The sequence below is a fragment of the Lathamus discolor genome, chromosome 1 (assembly GCF_037157495.1).
Source record: "Lathamus discolor isolate bLatDis1 chromosome 1, bLatDis1.hap1, whole genome shotgun sequence".
NCBI classification, from domain to species: domain Eukaryota; kingdom Metazoa; phylum Chordata; class Aves; order Psittaciformes; family Psittacidae; genus Lathamus; species Lathamus discolor.
The window spans coordinates 67,755,210-67,770,431 of NC_088884.1; the positions used below are offsets into that span (position 1 = coordinate 67,755,210).

General features: G+C 45.3%; 1 protein-coding gene across 1 annotated transcript in view; it reads right to left on the minus strand.

Moving 5' to 3' along the window:
- The window catches only part of MEI1 (meiotic double-stranded break formation protein 1), a 37,992-nt gene that overhangs the window by 12,881 nt on the left and 9,889 nt on the right, over positions 1-15,222 (minus strand). Inside the window, 12 exon segments of the mRNA XM_065677089.1 lie at positions 3,463-3,735; positions 4,297-4,444; positions 4,555-4,729; positions 5,481-5,578; positions 6,750-6,810; positions 7,424-7,535; positions 8,868-9,009; positions 10,044-10,162; positions 11,680-11,794; positions 12,325-12,459; positions 14,057-14,127; positions 14,129-14,198. Coding sequence (XP_065533161.1) covers positions 3,463-3,735; positions 4,297-4,444; positions 4,555-4,729; positions 5,481-5,578; positions 6,750-6,810; positions 7,424-7,535; positions 8,868-9,009; positions 10,044-10,162; positions 11,680-11,794; positions 12,325-12,459; positions 14,057-14,127; positions 14,129-14,198 — 1,519 coding nt within the window.

The window sequence follows — 15,222 nt, forward strand, 5'->3', positions numbered from 1 at the left end:
AGCGCACAAACGTTTGAGCAACATACATATAAGGGCAAGGTTTTAAACACATGGGATCCTAAAGCCAGGGCCCTATTTCCAAAAGCACAGATCTTCTGGCACTTCTGCTCTCCTTGTTGTTTGGAAAACTAAGATTGCATATAAAAGATGCATACCTAGTATCAAACTGATGAGTCAGTCCATAGCTAATTATTTTCAAAAGGCTGGCAGCCTTGTATCTGCATTAGCAACATAACAGCTGAACTGCACGAAACATACAGGAACCATACAAGCAACCACTGAATCTCAGAAAATGGGACTCATGCACACAGCATTTAGCCCATGAGCCTGCTTCTTGGCAACAGAGCTCTGTTTGGAGCCTCTGAGCTGAACCCTACAGCTGTTAGCCTTAACTTGGGCACACCTTTGTTGTTAAGGTGTTTAACATTAAATTCACTTGCACAGCATGTACAGATGCAGTTCCACAAAGATCAGGCAGAAAATACTTGGTAGTGCTGACATAATATGGTCATCTCAACATGTATTATGTCAGCACCACCTTGGCTCTCCTCCCCCTGTAGTCCCAGCTACTGCATTGCAAATGGTACAGCTGAAAGAGGTAAACAGAAAACTGGTTTCAGTAACCAAGCCTACAGCCTGTCAGGACAGCCTGCTGCCTTCCCTATCACATAGTAGTCATGAATCCTGACTGGGGTAATGGAGAGGAAATGGCTGCAGGACCCCATACCCAAGGAAAGTAGTTAAGGTAGAATCATAGAATAGTTAGGGTTGGAACGTACCTTAAGATCATCTAGTTCCAACCACCCCCCCCCCCCCCCCCCCCGCCATGGGCAGGGACACCTCACACTAAACCATCCCACCCAAGGCTCTGTCCAACCTAGCCTTGAACACCACCAGGGATGGAGCACTCACAACCTCCCTGGGCAGCCCATTCCAGTGCCTCACCACCCTAACAGGAAAGAACTTCTTCCTTATATCCAATCTAAACTTTCCCTGTTTAAGTTTGAACCTGTTACCCCTTGTCCTATCACTACAGCCCCTAATGAAGAGTCCCTCCCCAGCATCCTTATAGGCCCCCTTCAGATACTGGAAGGCTGCTGTGAGGTCTCCACATAGCTCCTCTTCTCCAGGCTGAACAGCCCCAACTTTCTCAGCCTGTCTTCATACCAGGGCTCCAGTCCCCTGATCATCCTCGTGGCCCTCCTCTGGACTTGTTCCAACAGCTCCATGTCCTTTTTAGGTTGAAGACACCAGAACTGCACACAATACTCCAAGTGAGGTCTCAGGAGAATGAGAACAGGCTGCCTGTGCCAGAAAAATATATCTAGTTCTGAGCTTGATTCCTGCTCATATCTGAGACCTTCGGGAATACAGGGCAGGGAACTGTCTGCACAATCCGCTTCACTGACATAGATCTGCTCCATATGACATTCAGGAATGTAATCTAAAGCCAGTCAGCCTATTTCCATTCTCTGAGAGAGCAGCTCAGATCTGAAGCATGGAGAAGACAAGTGGGACAGTGTGTAATCATGACCACATTCACCCACAGATGAACACACACAACACAAAATGGCACTAACCAAGGGCCACAGCCTTCCTGGTCCTGGTAAATGCATCACTGTGTTAACATCTTCCTTCCTACTCAGGAGCTCAAGGTCTCAGATGAAGCCACTAACCATCTGTTCGATCTAGTCCAAACAATTCTTAAAAGCAGATGAGCAAATAAATCATCCCTGGAAGGACATTCATTTTTGTTTCACTGTACCATACAGAGGCCTTTCCATTTTACTAGAGCATTCTCAGGCTGAGGTTATTTACCTCCTAAGTTTTCTTTACATCTGACAGCATATTTATCCCAGGATATTGCACTGTTTTATTGGCCCATCTAAATTCAGATTGATTATGCTCTTCTCCAACTGAAAGGTGAAGCGTCAAAGCCTGTGATTTATTACAACTCACTTTAACAACCAGGACAGACCTAAATTAATTTATTTCTGCAAGAGCACACAGCAATACAGACAAAGGGAAGCAGGAATACTGTACCATTCAGGGAAGAAGCCACTGTTTCTCTTTTGTTTATTGACAGACCTGGGGTGTATACACCACATTATGGAGTGCTAAGTTCCAGAACTACTGCCAAAGGCAAGTTCCATGGGACACTTCTCCTAAATTTGATATGTGAGCTCACTGATCATTTTGTTAATGCTCTGCAATGGTTATCAAATGCCTGGATGTTGCTGCCTACTGTCCAACATCACCCTCACTGTAAAAGAACTGCCCCACACAGGTACCCTCCTGTCAGTCATTTCACTAAGGTGGGATATTAAAATGTACTTCACAGCCTCTTTGATCATAACAAATACCTGCCAGCCTGTAATGCCTGATGGGTACCCACTCAGAATCAAACCTTGTTTCTTCAGTGTCTGCTGACATGGGCTTCTATTCACACTGATATAGAGTTTTAATTTCTCTAAAAGGCTGGAGAAGAAACATCACAGCTCTTTGCTTTTGTCCTTCCAGGCAAATCTCATGTTCCTGTGTGGAAATGTCAGCAAGTATTTACTGTGTGACTGGCTGAACAGTTGTGGGGTAGGTGGCCACTGATGGGAATGGGTGACAGGGCAGGTGGGAGAGGTGGGAGTGAGAGGAGGTCTCTAAGCAGCCATCAGCACCTAGATTCTGTCATGATTACATAGGTTAACAGAGTTCATTATGCCAGCAAACACACAAGCCCTGCTACTTCAAGGCCCCTTTCTTCCCTGCACTGAATAATTTTCCCTTCCCCAAGATTTTTATTTTACCTTTAAAGAGCGGCCCTGGAAACTCAGGAGTTCTGCAAAAATCTCTGACAAGACTCCAGTTGAAACCAAACAAAATTAAAACCCCCAGCAAACAGAAAGCCATGCCCTCAAAACCTGCTCTCTCCATGCTGCTTTTTCAAAGTTCTTTGTTCCTCATATCCTTCTCATCTATCAGTAGTAAAACCATTTCTCCCAAATTAGCAAAAGAGCTTCTTGAAAGGCTGCCACAGAAGGATCTGGAGTACCCAGCTGTGTATCTGGATAGAGAAAGGAATGCGGTTTTTCATGGCATACATGAGCACCCTTCAGATCCCTTCCTAACCAGCCTTCAAAAGATCCCTTCCTGTTACAGTGGATGGATGACAGAGAAAGACCCATTTTCCGTATCAGGCTTCCCTGGGAGGTGGAAGCCTATGTATACACTCATTGGCCCTTGTAGCAGAGTCTTTGGCCTCATGTCCCAGGTTGGACAGGGCCTTGACCAACCTGCTCTAGTGTGAGGTGTCCCTGACCATGGCAGGGGGTTGGAACTGGATGATCTTAAGGTCATTTCCAACCCAAACCATTCTGTGATTCCATGACACCACTGAGAGCTTAAAAAAACAAAAAGCCACCTAAATCAGGGCCAGGATGGCAGTCTGTAGTTGTGAAAGTTACATACCAGTAAAATAAGTAAAATGCTGGAATTGCTCTTCAGAATGGGAAGCAATGGGTTAACACTGCTCAGCTGATCAGACATGCCGAAACCATCTTCTTCAATCCCAGTTTGCTTGCAGTCTCCCCAGGAAAACCAGAGTTGGAGGACTTGGTGTCCAAATCTCCCCATAAGTTCAGGGTAGCACAGGAAGAATTTCAGCAGGAGAGGACAATGGACGTAGACCAAGCTTAGATCTGGAAGATTATCCAGGATCCTCCTTATGGTACACAGCGACCTCTGGTAAATGTGTGGGAGGGAAAAGGGGAGAGAGAACAGAATTATCACTAGATACTGAATATCAAAACAGCTGAAGTGATGTGAGTGCCATGAGAAACAGTCACACTGCCTTCTAAGTAGACAATCAAATATATCAGTTAAACATCATTTTTGTGAAGCCCATTTGCATCATAAAGGCTAAGAAACTTGTAGGCTTTATACAGTTCTCAAAGCTGTGCATCAGCAAAGAGCCATATGGGAACACTAGAAAGCCTTCTGCAGAGGCTGTAGATGTGTTCAGGAGACTGAAGCGATGAATTTATTATATTCCATATGTGAATTCACAGCCTATCCAACGCATTTACACTTCCCACACATACACATGTTTATTCAGTCAAATCTAGATTCCCTGGTGGCTTTTCACAGTTAACTTTCCAGAGTGTAGATGCACTGCACGCTCTTCACTCACTCACTGCTCATCACCTATGTCAAAATACTTTCCTCAAGAGGGTTGATGGGAATGGGGAGAAACCTTAGTTTCCAAAAAAGGGTCCAAGAGGAAGGAATGAAATCATCTTTTACCAAGTCCAGTGGTTGGCTTTTGTCCTGACAGACAGCAAGGAGGTAAAGTGCAGCTCTGAGTATGTATAGAGGGGGACAGTCTCCATGGTCCTGTGCTGATAGGAGGAAATTTCTTATGGCTAAAAATAATTCTGCTTCTGGGACAAACCTGCATTCAAGGAGATAGGAGTGCGAACAGTAACATTAGACATGCCTCACCCACCAATACATGGTATATAACAGCCACAAAACCATGTGCCTTGTATACTCCTGGCTCACCTGTCCTCAAGGGTGTAGGCAAAGTATAAGAGTAGTATAAAGCAGTGTTGGTGGCTGCAAAGAGCCTGATCCAAAGAGAAAGGCTCAGGGGTTTCAGCCAGGAGGAGAAGGCTCTCAGCAGTGGTATAGTTTAATTGAGGCAGACCCTTCTGCAGGAGCTCAGAAATGTCTTGCTCTAGAAATAAAACTACTATGAGCAGGCAGGCAGTGATGAGGAATGTTTACAGCAAAGCAGAATGGAACAGGGGGATGGAAGCATCTGCCTGCCCCAATTCAAGAATATTAAATTAGGGAAGCTTTTGATGTAAGAAATATCAAAGCCAACCTCCTGCCCCACAGCCTGCATACAGCAAGCACACCCCTATGATCTGGTGTGAGGTCTTGTGAGACCTGATTTAACGGAGCTGGCTTTGAGGATGAAAAGCCATTTCTGTTTGAGGTTCCCAGCTTTCTGCTGATGCTGCCTGCACAGTGACCAACCACTGCCAGCGAGAAAAGTGGCTTTTGTGATGTGAAAATGTTCATCCCATTTATCTGGGACTTACCTATTATGGAAAGTTACAGTACAGACAGGAAAGCTTTACTAGAGTGTGCCAGAGGAAAAATCTGCAGATATAGGTGACTAAGTGGCAAATGAGATTGCTTCAATTAAGCCATGCACAGTTGTGCTAATAAACGTCACCATGTAAACAGGCAGGGTTCCAAATTCTTGAGAATACATTCTGTGAGTGTTATCTCCTTGTTGGACCAGCTTAAAAAAAAAGCTGGGGGGAAAAATCCCACAACCTCTAAATAGAGCTGATGTGTGTCCTCCCTTCCCTTCTTCTTTGTCCTTTTATTTTAGTTATTTTTGTACCTATTGCCTAAAGAGAGGGTGTCAGGGCCTCAGAGTAAATGAAGCCATTTGTCTCCTTCCCCAAACTTGCCTTCCTGAGAAGAAGTTTTCTCTTTCTCTGTGGCAGAGTAAAGGCTCAAGCACAAGCTGCAGAGGAAGCTGGAACACGCCTGATTCAAGGCAGGATTACTGTGAAGAAGAGCAGAAAAATACAGTGCAGAAGGCCAGGAACATCTCCTTTGTATTTCCAATCTCATATGCTGTCTGCTAGAACCTCAGTTTACTGAATCATCACATACAAGCACTGCCGCATCACAGCAAAACTCCAGGAGCCAGCTGGGGTTCTGGGAAAGTGAGTGATTCCCAAAGGACAGTCAGCTCACAGATGTGGCAGGTGTGCATCGTGATAGCAGTGAACGTGTCCACACACCTTGGGACAACCTGAATATAGTGGGGTATTCGCACAATCATCACACCTGGTATACACAGGGAGTCCTGCAAGAGCAGGACCCCAAACACTGCAGAGAACTGGCTGTATATGAGGGTCGCTTCCCACACCTGATTCCACTGGCAAACACCAGGAAGGAGATTCTGTGGCGTTATTTGTCTCAAATGATCTCCTTGCAGAACAGGACATAATGAATCAGCTTTGCACTCTAACACACCATCATTAGTGCCCCAAACTACTGTATTCAGAGGCCTTGATCACTTCCCACACACACCATTCAAAGGCACAAACATCCCCACTCTAAGTTTCACAGTGGTAACCTGGGCTAGGGGTACTGCATGTTTTGTTTACTCTTTAATAAGGTGCAGTCATAGGAAAGAGGGGGTAACACACCTTTGAAGACCCACAGAGAGTCTCCCTAAGTCCTCCTCAACCTAGAAATCATAGCTTTTGCTACAGAAGATCCTTTGCAATGCCTGCTGTTGAAGTCTTCCTCCTCCCGCCCATTTCTTATATATCACACCACAAGGAACAATGATAGTGGCAATATGTGCCTGGGAAGCCAGAGCTCAGATGAAACTGATGCTACTGTTATTCTTTTCAAAACACCCACTTATCTGATTACTTCAAAGCCAGGCTGCTTTATCTCTACCTGCTCATCTCACAACAGAGCACAGGATTCTCACAACACTCTGTGAATCCACCTGCTTCTATCCGACTATCTGACTGCTTCTCCCTTCTTCCATGTCCAGCTTTTCCATTGTCAGTTGCCATTTACATTTTGCAGTAAGATATAACCACTCTTGAGTCTTTCAGCCTTCCATCTTGCCAAATCAGGTGCATTAAATACAGTATGGTCTGCTTTCCCATCTGGAAATGTTTGACTTCCTCAAAACGCATGCATCACAGTACCTTTGCACAGAGCAAAATCTGGCCTTCAGCTCCAGTGTCAGTCGGATGAAGGATGAAGATGCTAGACAGAAAGCAAGACAGAAATGTCAAAGGGACATAGAATGTGTGCAATAAGGGAAAAAAGTAGGCAAGTCCCATAACCATCCCCACACATGTCCACATCAACCTGGTGAACAAGGCAGGCCATCTCAGTGTCCTCTCCCAAAGCAAACTACTTCGAGTTTGGTTTGGAGGGGAGTGTCTGAGATCCATTTGGAAGAAGGGAAGATTTGACAGCTTCAGATGTTTAGAATAGAGGAATTCTCTACATCAGTTCTCTGATGTGCAAAGAGTAAGGAATACACAGAGTAAATAGGATTTCTACATAGTAAAAACCTACCAATTCAAGCATAATCCCTGTCTAGAGGAACAGCCAATTCTGAATATTTCAGAGGGAAGGGTGAAGCTGACACAAGTTATTTATCTAAAATAAAATCTGTCCTATCATCATTGCTAGACCAAATAACTTTTTCATCCTGCTGAACATGACTGTGCGCTCTATTCTGACTCATATAAACATGTAATATAATCCTCCACATGAAGTCTTGTTAAGCTCATTGCCTCAGTAATATGCAGTAGCAGTAAGTTCCATCAGTTAAGAGCACAGAGAACGTGATCCCACACTACCCCCATACCCAGCTTTTTGGAGAACTTCTTCTGCATCTTTGGCACCACTGTAAAGAGGGTATTAAGTGCTGAGATGAAAACCTCCATCACTGACGGGCTGACAGCCCTTTCCAGGTAGTTCTATGGAAAGAAGAAAAGATCAGGTGCGTGGTATGCAATAAACACTGAAACCAGCAGCTTTTCTGCCTGCCCAGAAAGTGAGATTTCTAAATCCAAAGAAATGGAGTAACAGTTCTACCAAAATGCCTGGCAGCATGTACACATGAGCACTTCAAAGCAACTAACACTCCCCTCTGCCAACGTTACGAGCTTTGCTGCTAACTCTGCAAGACATTACATCAAACAAGAAACTTCTTCCTGATTCCAGCTGGCAAACAGTTAGGCCCTTACTGCCCATATTGCCCTGGAAGCAACTGCTTTCACAGCTCAGATGGCTAATTCTCCAGCGTGGCATACAACACAGGACATATGCTTACGTGCAGCTGACTTCAGGAACACTTTATACCTGTGCTTCAGCATTTTATTGGGTAGTGGCAAACACAGGTGTTTAAGCTCTACAGAGTCCAGAACCTAAATTGTTTAGAACAGAACAACTCGACTCACTCTTGCAGAAGGTCACTGGACAATTTTCTCACAGTCCATTAATTTTTAATCAGGTTCAATGAGCAAGAAGCAGCAAACTGACTCCAGCTTTGCCAAACGAGACATGCACCTCCCTTCAGGGAGGACAACAGCAATTGCATTGCAGCTGAGCTGCCTCTCGAAAGATTGGTTAAGAAAATACAAACCAAAACATTTCCAAGCTCCCAACAACTGCAAGAGTCCATACACCTGAACCTGTGCCAAAGCACAAGCAAAAGTTACTCAACGTTTGGAACCACCACCAGAGTCCCACCATTTTGACAGCTCTGCTCCAAGTGTCTTAGTGACAGGTCTGTATGGAGCACTAACGCACATGTGACTCTCTACAGTTACTTTTTAAACTGTCTCCCTGGTCTTACTGAGGCACAGTGCTAGGTACTGCCCTTGCTGGGTAGACTGGGCAGCCTCGTCAACACCTTCTGTAAAGAAGCAGGGAAATGAAAGTGCAGGTGCAAAATGCCGCTGCTTTCTGGGACACAGGCAAGAAGGGAAAACAACACTTCAGGCACTCTTCATCTTCTGCAACATTCAGAGCTGCCATGGATTAGATAGCATGACAGGCAGGCAAGACACTGCCATCTACACGGAAGCTTTATGAATTTCTCCACCCTGTGAGACCATACACCCCCATTTTGCATGAACTGTGTAATGCCACATTTGGCTCTGGAGAGGTGGGCAATGACACACCTGTTCTTGGTTTACTCTACATGCTCTCTTCCTCCCAAAACCAATTTGTGCAACCCATTCTTGATGTTTGAAAGCATCTTTCCAGGAATCCAACAAATAGATCAAATTCAAAAGAAACCGTACCATGACCATGGGGATGCAGAGACTGTCACAAATCCTCAACAGGAACTCAGAGAAGTTGCTTAGCGTATCCTTGCTCTCAGAGTTGGGGGCAGTGAAAGCATTCTCCTGGGCCATGAAGTCACTCTGGAATTCCACTGCTAACCTACAAACATATAGTGGACATCAAAGAAAGGAATCCTCCTCGCTTTGTAAAGGAAGTCAGGAGATACTACATCTCCATCAAAACTTTCACCACTAAGGACCCTATAAACACTTATTGGGTCAGCAACACAGGAATCTGGCAATTGCAGAGTCACATCTTGAGCAAAGCTAGTAGAAGTCAGCAATGTTGCACAACAGTACAATCTGGGAAAGGAAGGGTTAGCTTCTCTGAAGAAAGTATCTGCTGTGGAAAGCCCTAGTGTGGCGAGACTAAAGGTTTTCAGCCAGGCCAGATTGTCTGGAGCACAATACAGCAAACCTCATGAAAATCAGCCAGCTGACCATTCAGCTGTTCTGAAAGCCATGACAGATCCCAAGAGCCCTCTAACACTACCCCAAGACACTGGGTCAGTGCAGACAGGGCCACCTGCTTCTGACTGAATTATCTCAGTCAAGCCATGGAAGGCAAAATAACTAAGTTGGCCAGACTTCCCTAACAACAGACTCACACACAAACTCATGTACCACCGTCTGCTGTGCAGCTAAGGCTGACAGATAGCTCTCATCTAGCAGCACAGGAAATGCTGGTGTCTATAAACCCACTGGCAGTTAACAGATGAGCAAATCCAAAGCCAGCATCTGAAGCAGATACACATTTGTTAAATGGTTAATGCCCCCCTGCATACCCCAGGAGACAGGAATATGGTTTCACACACACCTTCCAACAGTTCTTACACTGTCAGTAGTAGTGACTAATTTTTAAGCAGTTCCTCAAAGGCCAAAGACATTAAATAAACAGGGAATAAAAGGTCCCAGAGAAATTTACTGGGAGACACACACAGGTATCACAAATTTTTCACTATCACTACACTATTACTCCTATCACCTCCTTCTGTTGTTTCACTGACAAGTGCAATGCCTTGAACTCACCTGTGATATTTTAGTGGTGGGGGTGGGCAGAGGCATTTGGTTACCAGGACAGACGAATGGATGGATATGGACACACACCACTCACCTACACTGACTTGTCCTCACCTGCAAGCATTTCTGAAACTTTGCAGGGTGTTGAGCAGGAACTGGCCCTGTCTCTGAGAAACTCTGCTGAGATTTCTGTTTGCTGGGTGACTCTGAGACACTGAGAACAGGAGATCACCCTGTAAGAGGAGAGAAGTCTTTAAAATCTTATGTTCACTGTCAGAAAAAAAACAGCTTTTTTCTCTGATACCTGCAGCAGGAGGAACAAGAGATTTCACACAACTGCTTTTCACTGCTGTGCTTCCCCCAGAAAAAGCAGAGTTAGAGAGCTTTTGTACCCTTTGTAGGGAGGACAGAGTTACAGAGCTACTAGTCTTTACTGCCTGTATTGCCATGGTTTGGTCTAATCTGAGTTATAAATAGCTCAGCTAATGGAGCTTCAAACCCCTCTGGGAAAACCTGGTATTTTTAAGAATTTTTATTTCTTCCGATTACTCTTCAGACAACACTGAACAGCTCCTCTCCTTGTACAGCACTGAAATCTGAGTGCTCTAATTTGGCTCAGCTTTGTAAGCAACTATGCATGTACTAGCTGTTGTTCCCACACAGCATCCTACTGAGTTCAGCAAGAAGCCAACTGCAGCATCAGAGTTAATCATTTGCCCAAACTGGGAAGCACTCGGAATTCAAAATCTGCCTTTAAGCCTTAACCTGTTGTGGTGGTCTTCTCTGAATACTACCAGAGGATAGCACAGCTACATAGTGGTATCTGGCAATTCAGAACTCCTTCTCCATTCGATGCTGAGATACCTTAGCACAGGTACAATCATTTCTCCTTTTTTTTTCCTTTAAAGACAACCTGGACGTCCTTATTATCTTCCTAAATTTCTTTCCTGTGAAACTCCGGATTCTGAATGGGGCATCAAGAATTGGGTGTGTGCAAACAGCCTGACCAACATCTACCTATGGGCAGAAAGCAGTTCTGTCTTCTCCAAGTAGAGAAGAAAGACATCTGGTACAACAGAACTTGGGCCTAAAGATAGTTCATCAGGCATGTGGAACTCTGGTACTCCAGCAAGATGCTCTTTGCCACTACAGACATGCAATCTAAACCTGCGTGGCTCTAAGCCTACAGCAAGGAGGCTCAGCCCTTGTCTTTTCACTAGCCATCTGCAATGGGGGCTCTCCACAGAAATGCTCAAGTCCCAGCAGCGCATCACATTAACTACATATTCCAGGAACAGAAAAGGAATTGCAGTTGAAAGAGTGGCTAACAGCTCCCATACTGAGGGATCACAGTGCATATATAATGATCCTCTTGGTCTGAAGGCACAGCAAGAGATGTTCATTACTGAAAAAAAAACCAGATTGACTGATGCAGCCTACAAGGTGGAGTCCTGAAGAAAGGGAATGACTTTGTAGCACTGGACACGTAAATACAACAGCATGCTCAAGACGCACCCCACTAATTTTCACTGATTTAGAAAGATAACATTCACCAGCATCCATCTTCAGCTACTTAAAAGACAAAAACTGGTACCATCTTAAGGCAGGAGGATCAAAAGAAATGCTAGAGAATCCAATCGCCATAGGGTAAAGGGGATGAAACATATACAGCATCCACACTCCTACATGCAGTAGGAGGATCATCCCTGTCCTGCTTGATCCTACCAACAAGCAACAAGTTTTGACTTACTGCATGCCTCTTGCTACTCTGGGGTGAGCAAAGGTCAGCACATCGCTTCAGCACTGCCTCCAGCAGCTTCTGCAGCTCTTCATATGGGACTGGTGGGGAGCTCAGATGGTCCTTCCTGAACAAGCAGAGAGAAAACATGCACATTCCCTGCTGGGAACAATTCCACCTGGGAAGGCCACGCCAGCAGAAATAACTGCTCTTTTGATAATAATATGTCAATGCCACTTCTCTCCAGCACAGCATGCTAAGGTCACAATATCTGACCAGTGCCTTCCCCGACATGTCCACCCAAACACACCCTCACTGCATTCACTGTCCACTCCCACTACAGTCAGGACTGTACAGAGACATATGCTTGCTCTTATCTGTCCGGATGGGGCACAGAATGACAAAGCTGCAGCACCCACTGTACAGGTCTGCCTGGGACACTAGTTTTTTGCTGCAGTCACTTGCTGACTACCCCATCTCCATTGCCCTGGCAGCCTTTTGAGGTAGGTGGGAAGCTAGCAGTGCTGTACCCACGCCTGCCTCAGCCAGAAGTCCCACTGCAGAGCACTCACCCACACAGCTACAGGGGAGTTGCAGAGACTGACATGGTATCAACGGATCTATCTGAAGAAAAGCCTGCAATACTTTCCTGCCTACCTCAGGAAAGCTGCCACAGCTCTCACAGCCTCCAGTGCCACCTCCAGCACTGGGCAGTTCACTGTCTCCATCAAAACATCAATGGCTTCTATACATACATCTCGGTTTGTAAATAGTTTGATTTCCACTGGTTGCCTGCAAATAGGAAACAGAGTAAGCAAAGAGAACATTGTCAGAGTTAAGTAACTGTGCTGTCCTCTCCTCAGTTTCATAAAATGAAGATCTGAGCTGTGTGGTTCCAGCCATGCTTTTCAAGTATTCAGAGCCAGCTGCTCTCAAGGAGGATGTCTCAAACTTGAGCAGGCAGAGAATTTGCCACAAAGAGTGAACTTCAGCAGGCCTGGAGCACTACTATGATGAAAAAACCCTACAGCCTGGATAACTGGCTGCACCAGTGAACACTGACATCGAAAGCACAAGAAAAATGGGCTTTGCAAAATACAGTGATCTCTCTGCCTAGGACTTTATGCCAAAGCCATCTGCTCTGGCATTTGCAGGTTCATTTGGCAAGTCGTATTTCTGAGTAAACAAGCAAACACCACCATCCTAGAACAAGGCCAATGCCATGAGAATAGCTTCTCTCACAGGCACATAGCACTTCGAATGTTGCCAGGACAGGGACTTTCATGAACTTGAAAAGTAATCAGGAAAACAAACACAATCCAACTGTTTTGACAATTCTTGATAGTGAACATTTTGGTCATCTGATCGTCTTGTGGCCCAGCACCTCTGAGCATTCAGTACAAGAATATGGAGGGATGACAAGCCATTAATCTCATTATTGGACAGAGCTGTGTAAATGGCAGACTGCTCATTTTGATAAGTCAGGTACAGTAAGGAAGGCAGGGGAAGACAGGCAGCTACGTGCAAACAAGAGGCACTAACAGCCTGCCAGAGGGCATCTACAAAGTGAGGGAAGAAAAACAGCCTAGTATGAAACGAGCAAAACTTGGGAGGCAAAAGGGTTCTCTGTTATTCAGTTTTCACAGCCTTCTAGTATCTGAAGGGGGCCTACAAGGATGCCAGACAGGGACTCTTCATTAGGGACTGTAGCGATAGAACAAGGGGTAGTGAGTTTAAACTAAAATAGGGGAAGTTCAGGTTAGATGTAAGGAAGAAGTTCGTTACTGTGAGGGTGGTGAGGCACTGGAACAGGTTGCCCGAAGAAGTGGTGAATGCTCCATCCCTGGCAGTGTTTGAGGCCAGGCTGGACGGGGCTTTGAGCAGCCTGGTCCCATGTAAGGTGTCCCTGCCCATGGCAGGGGCGGTTAGAACTGGATGATCTTAAGGTCCTTTCCAACCCAAACCATTCTATGATTCTATGCCTGACTAAAGCAAGCCAGGAAGCACATGCTTCCATGGGAGGGGAAAATAAACTTCAGTAGGAATTACACTGCTAGCCCAGCTACAAGGTAAAAAGCGAGCAGAGGCAGAACCACTCATTTTAGTCACTCAGTGGGATGAAACCCAGCTTGGCAATCACCTCACATTATACTGTGAGAAAAAGCTGTAAGGTGGGCAAGGCAAAGAACTCGAGCACCAGGAGCACCCTCTGACCCAAGCCATAAATGATGTGCTGAACTTCCAAATTGTTTCACTTACACTGTAATTCTATTAATCCTTTGTAGTTCCTTTCTTTAGTAGCTGACCTTCTGAAGTCAAACATATCAGGAAAAAAAGCCTTCACTGACTCATGCAGGGAGGAAGGGATGGAGGAGTCCTGCTGACTCACTCAAGAGGCACAAGCCCACTTGCAATATGGTGCACTATGATGTCTTTGGGGCCTGAGCAAAAAGCGTGAAGGACAGCACTCTCGCAGTTTCCTGTAACCTCTCATCTTTGGATCCCAAACTGTTCTGGCAACACCGGTTGTACTGGGAGAGACAAGGGGCAGTTACCCACCATTCCTGACATACTGCGAAGGGGAGCAGCATGTCCTGTTTGGGCAACACCCAAGTGTGGGGTTCGCTCACCCAAGAGAATTCAGCTGCAAGGAAAAGGTTCCAGAATGAGATCTCTTTCCCCACTATGAGATAGCTTTAAATAAAACATAATTTCTAAGGCAAAGCTCAGAGAGATAGAATGGGTGTGCTAGAAAATGAGAGTAATTGCACAGAGTGTTCTCTTTGTTTTACAAGCACAAATGCTGTAATTAGTGTTTCCCACATCCTGGTTTCTCTTTTTGACAGATCCCACACTGGCATCATCACACTGTTCTAGCACTGCTGCTTTTCCCTCCCTTCACCCTGCCACTTGCTACAAAATTGACTGTGACATTTCAAAAATTCAGCTCGAGGGCTCTCTTGGGGGAACTAAGTGGCAAAACCAAGACTCTTTCACAAGCCTGACAGGACAGGAACAAGATCATAGAAGCAAGAACAGGAAGCATATAAGAAAAACAAGCTAGGGCATGTTATTCCTTAGCAGAAAACAAGAGGAAAAAAGTGACAGAAGACATTAATATTTCAGTGTAGAATTTTTTTTTGCTGTTTGAACTTGGCTCAGATGATGATACAAGACTAGAAGCCATGGAACTTGCATGCTTTGTTTTGTCACAGAGATGCACTAAGCAGGAACTGGCCTGCTTGCATACACCAGAACCTTCCTCGCCTTCCTTCTTCCTCTGTCTACAGCTGAAAGATCTTTCATCCCAGATTGGTAAGGTAGCAGGAAAAAGGTAGATATCCTCACGGATGCATGCGCAAAGAGGACAAGCTGGGATGTTCAGAAACTACCATCAGGTCCTTCATCACAAGGGAGATGCATTTGCTCAGCAACACAAAGGCTCTGGTGGTGTAGATATTTGGCCTCACATGAAAACCTTAAAAATCAAAAGGATCACAGCCTCCATTTTCAGGCACCACACTCTGCTGGTGCAAGCCTGGCAGGGGTACTCCC